This window comes from Protobothrops mucrosquamatus, unplaced genomic scaffold (assembly GCF_001527695.2).
Source record: "Protobothrops mucrosquamatus isolate PMUCROS unplaced genomic scaffold, P.Mucros_1.0 scaffold325, whole genome shotgun sequence".
Classification (NCBI taxonomy): domain Eukaryota; kingdom Metazoa; phylum Chordata; class Lepidosauria; order Squamata; family Viperidae; genus Protobothrops; species Protobothrops mucrosquamatus.
Window position 1 is genome coordinate 902,094 of NW_015386664.1, and position 4,252 is coordinate 906,345.

Sequence of the window (4,252 nt, forward strand, 5' to 3'; positions counted from 1 at the left end):
CTAGGGGTATTTTAATTGGTATTTTAATTGGTTTTAATCAAATTTTAGCAGTGCAGCCAAATTCGAATATTTATTTTTAATTTTATTTTAGTATTTATATTTTGTATTGTTGAATTGTTTTAACTGGCTGTAAGCCGCCCTGAGTCCTCCGGGAGAAGGGCGGGGTATAAATCAAATAAATGTTAAATGTTAAAATGTTAAACTGTCTTTTTGGCAGAAAGCCAGATTAATCTTTATGAATATATGCCGACATGAACTACTATTAATTCCAAGTAGAATTCTTTATTCCTCCCCTTTTCCTCTTTTTTTCCCCTTCAGGAGCAGAATTCATCTGAGATTATCTACACTCCTGAAAACCTTGTGCGTTCTGTGCTTGAACTGTTTTTTGCTGGGACAGTAAGCACAAGCAATGCTTTGGTCTCCAGCCTACTTGTGATGGCCAAATTGCCACACCTTCAAGGTATAGAAATGAACACAAAAATAGAAAGGTTTCAGATCTTACAATATAATAATAATAATAATAATAATAATAATAATAATAATAATAATAATAATAATAATAATAATAATAATAATAATAATAATAAAAAAGTTAAAAAGGACATTGGAGGTCCTCTATTTCTCCTAGGGTATCCATGATCAATCCTCAAAATATTGCTGAGTAAAGTTTCATACATTACAGTTGCTTTTATGCAAATTTGTTGGAACCATTATGGAAATGATTTGCCATTGTCTTTTTCCTGAATGTTTTTATTGTTGTTGTTGTTGTTTTAAATTATCCAGTTCAGCTAACATGCCCTTTCCTTCCCCTTTTCCTTAATAGAGATACAGCAAACTGCATTAATGCCAACTGCATTAATTTAATACTAACTTTATGGGATTTCAGTATCTATGTCTGTGTGCCTTACTAACTAATATGCCCTAGGAACCAATGAGTCCTACACCAAGATTTCCAGAAAATGAGATTTCATGGGGATTTTGATGAAGCAACTGCTAATAGATAATTCTAGGGAACTTATAATCTTTGGATCATGAAGAGGGAGAAGAGATTGCATGATTTAACAACATTCCTCCTCCTTCCCCTCTTCCTAATTAGTTTAAATTCATTTAAATTTATCCACTGCATTTTTGGAGTAGAAATTCTAATCTTCAGATAGCCCGTATGGAAATACTTTATGTTTACTGGCTCTAGGCCTATTTGGAAGCCACACAGGTACATATACTATAAACAATATCAATCACATCTTAAATTAGAAGAATTGAAATGGTCTACATGGAGGGAGGAGGAAGAGGAAGAGGAGGAGGGTCATTTTCCTGTTTAGAAGTATCTTCTCTGTATGTGCTTTGAAAAACATGCTTCTATCCAAGTGGTAGTGGACTGCAGGTGCTCAGCACATGAGAGTAAAAGGCTGTCAATCTGGTCTCAATATGTTTTTCTCACAGCTAAAGTGCAAAAGGAGATTGATGAGGTGATGGGTACAAATCGCATTCCAAGCATGGAAGACCGTTTGAAGATGCCTTTCACAAATGCTGTTCTCCATGAGGTTCAACGGTGTTGGAAAGACAGTCTTGAGACCTTTCCACGGGCAACAACCTGTGACATAAAATTCCATGGTTATAACATTCCCAAGGTGTGGTGATACAACTATTGGTCAAGATATTCTGGGGGAGAAAAAACAAGATGACTGTTATGTATCCAGACATCTTTCATATTCAAGGCATTTTGAATATTAAACCAAATATCTCTCATTTCCCTCCCTCTTTACAGAGGGCTCCCCACTGACCTATGTTATTTACGGCAAGTGAGAACTGAAGATTTTTCTCTGCATAAAGTAGTGCCAATTAATGCCATCTGTTTCTTTCTTTTCCTTTAGTACATGGCTATTGTGCCAGTCCTCCCCTCTGTAAATTATGATCCTCTCCATTGGGAGACTCCAGAGAAGTTCAATCCAGATCATTTTTTGGATGAAAAGGGCCAGTTCAGGAAAAGAGATGCTTTCATGGCATTCTCAGCAGGTACCACCTTCTGGAACAGATTGATGCATTACAAAGCCATATATTTACCTGATCCATATTATTCATTTATCAGACACAATTCTAGCAGGTGTATTTCCTAAATAAGTTTTGTTTTCTTCTTTGCTAATGCAGGGAAGAGGGCCTGTCCAGGGGAGGCCCTGGCTCGGATGGAGCTCTTCTTGTTCTTCAGCACTCTGCTCCAGAACTTCACCTTCCATCTGGATGTGGACACCAAAGGCATGGATGTAATATCTTTCATTATGGATTTCAAAGATAACCAGTTCCCTTTTGTGCGAGCCATTAAACGTTGAACGCTAATCAAGAGAAGGAAAGAAATGGAGGATTTGGGGGGGGGGAATCTCAGCTGCAATTTTTTAGAAGAATTTTGGGATATTGAAGGATTTTGAGTGAAACACATCTGAAATACTTTTCTTTTTACATTTTCTTACTTAGTAGAGCCATATTTACTACCATAGAACACACTATTCTGGCATTCACGAGAGCTTATGATAGTATGCTATGTTTAAGAGGAATTTAAGAGGTTTTAAGAGAAGAGATACTCCAGAGGCTTCATTTAGCTTAAGAGAAAAGAATTGATACAACAAGGAATAAGTTAACACGAAAATGACATGACTGTTAATCTGCGATATTGCATACAATTTGGCATTAAGGCTATGCAGTACCTGAGATTGAATCTCCAGCAAGAAGCTTCAGAGAACAAAGGGTTGTGGGAACAACATCCCTCGCCAGCACCTTAAAGCAGCTATGTCTTTTTCTAGAATGATACTGGGCCTTCTGTCTATAGATGTGAAAAATAGAAGAACAATCGATGCTTTCAATACATTTTCTCTGAAAATATACACTTCCAAGTGAAATGAAATACAGAGATTTAACTCTATTTCAGTCTTAAATATGCATTCCGTATGTTTGTGTGTATAACTCAACGGACTCCAATAGGTCTCTAAATCTCCACACAATGTATTAGGAGATATTGATGAGTCCCCTTGTTGGAGTCCATAGTGATTCAAAGTGAGATTTACTGAATCCCCATGTGTGAAAGAACTTATCCTTGTAGCACAGGTGACATGGAGACAATCTTTCCCATGCTTTTATATTGCCCCTATTAGCCAGCAAACCTTTATTTTCTTTTTATTGACTGATTTTAGAAGGAAAAAATGAACATTTCTTCACTATTTTTAATCTATTAAACAAGAAGTCTTTTATCACCTGTAATGTTTGCCAGTTTTTTCACTGCAGCAATTAAAACACATAAATGACAGATAATTACAAGAATGAAGCATAGGCATACACATTGAAAGTCATTTTGTTTCAATCATTATCATAATTATTGATCAATTGTCTCACTATCTGAGGTCAACCTTCTCAATTTATAATAGTTGGATTTTTTAAAATTAACCAAACAAGTCTTATTGATCCTGTGGTAATTCAGTTGCTTTTGTTAAAATTTGTTGGGAGATTGTTAGTTTATAATTTTTTTCTTAACATATTAATATTTTATTACATCCTTAATTTAATTTGGAATATTTAAATAAATGTAATTTTATCATTGATATTTTAGTTTACTCTTATTTTAAAATTTTTAAGGTTTGCACGGGTACCTTTTATTCTATGTATATATTTAATCTTTTCCCAGTTCTTTATGTTTTACTTTGTATTTAAAAATTATGTTTTATTAATTGCTGGTCAATCTCTGAAATAAATTTGACTGATTGAATTTGATTTTTGAGCCTTTTTCTGCCTCAGTGAATCAAATTATGCACTCCTGAACAGGCCCTATTGCAATTCCTAATTGGGAAAATCAATATTTACAAAATCCTATCAAGTCTTTGGGATAAGACCAGAATGAATATTATATCAAGATTAAGGTACAGTTCAAAACACTGTATTAATGATTTTTTTTATGGCTGGCTAAATCCTCTTGAATATTCTTAGCCAAACTAAAGTTACCTTACACTGAAGATGGTTTCAATCTACCAGATTTTCAACTTTCGTCTGAAAGGAGATTTCTTATGAATATTCCTCTCTTTGGATCTGAAATCTTGGCAAATTTTAGGGTCTGGGTATATTAAACTGGTTTCTTGGTTTTCAGACTTGAAAACTGATAAACATATTTAGTTATTAATCCCTAAGGAGTTATGTTTTGATCCTGAATCACTTGAGAAAATGATGTTGTGCTATAACCCAAACTTTGAATAGCAAGCAAGATGTTTTCCTG

The 4,252-nt window shown here is 34.5% G+C and overlaps 1 protein-coding gene across 1 annotated transcript in view; it reads left to right on the top strand.

The window, feature by feature from the left end:
* The window catches only part of LOC107286792 (cytochrome P450 2C20-like), a 20,583-nt gene extending 18,256 nt beyond the window's left edge, over positions 1–2,327 (top strand). Inside the window, exons 6-9 of the mRNA XM_029284006.1 lie at positions 319–460; positions 1,444–1,631; positions 1,875–2,016; positions 2,149–2,327. Of these exons, the coding sequence (XP_029139839.1) occupies positions 319–460; positions 1,444–1,631; positions 1,875–2,016; positions 2,149–2,327 (651 nt within the window). The remainder of the gene's footprint in view (positions 1–318; positions 461–1,443; positions 1,632–1,874; positions 2,017–2,148) is intronic.
* Positions 2,328–4,252: the final 1,925 nt, after the last annotated feature.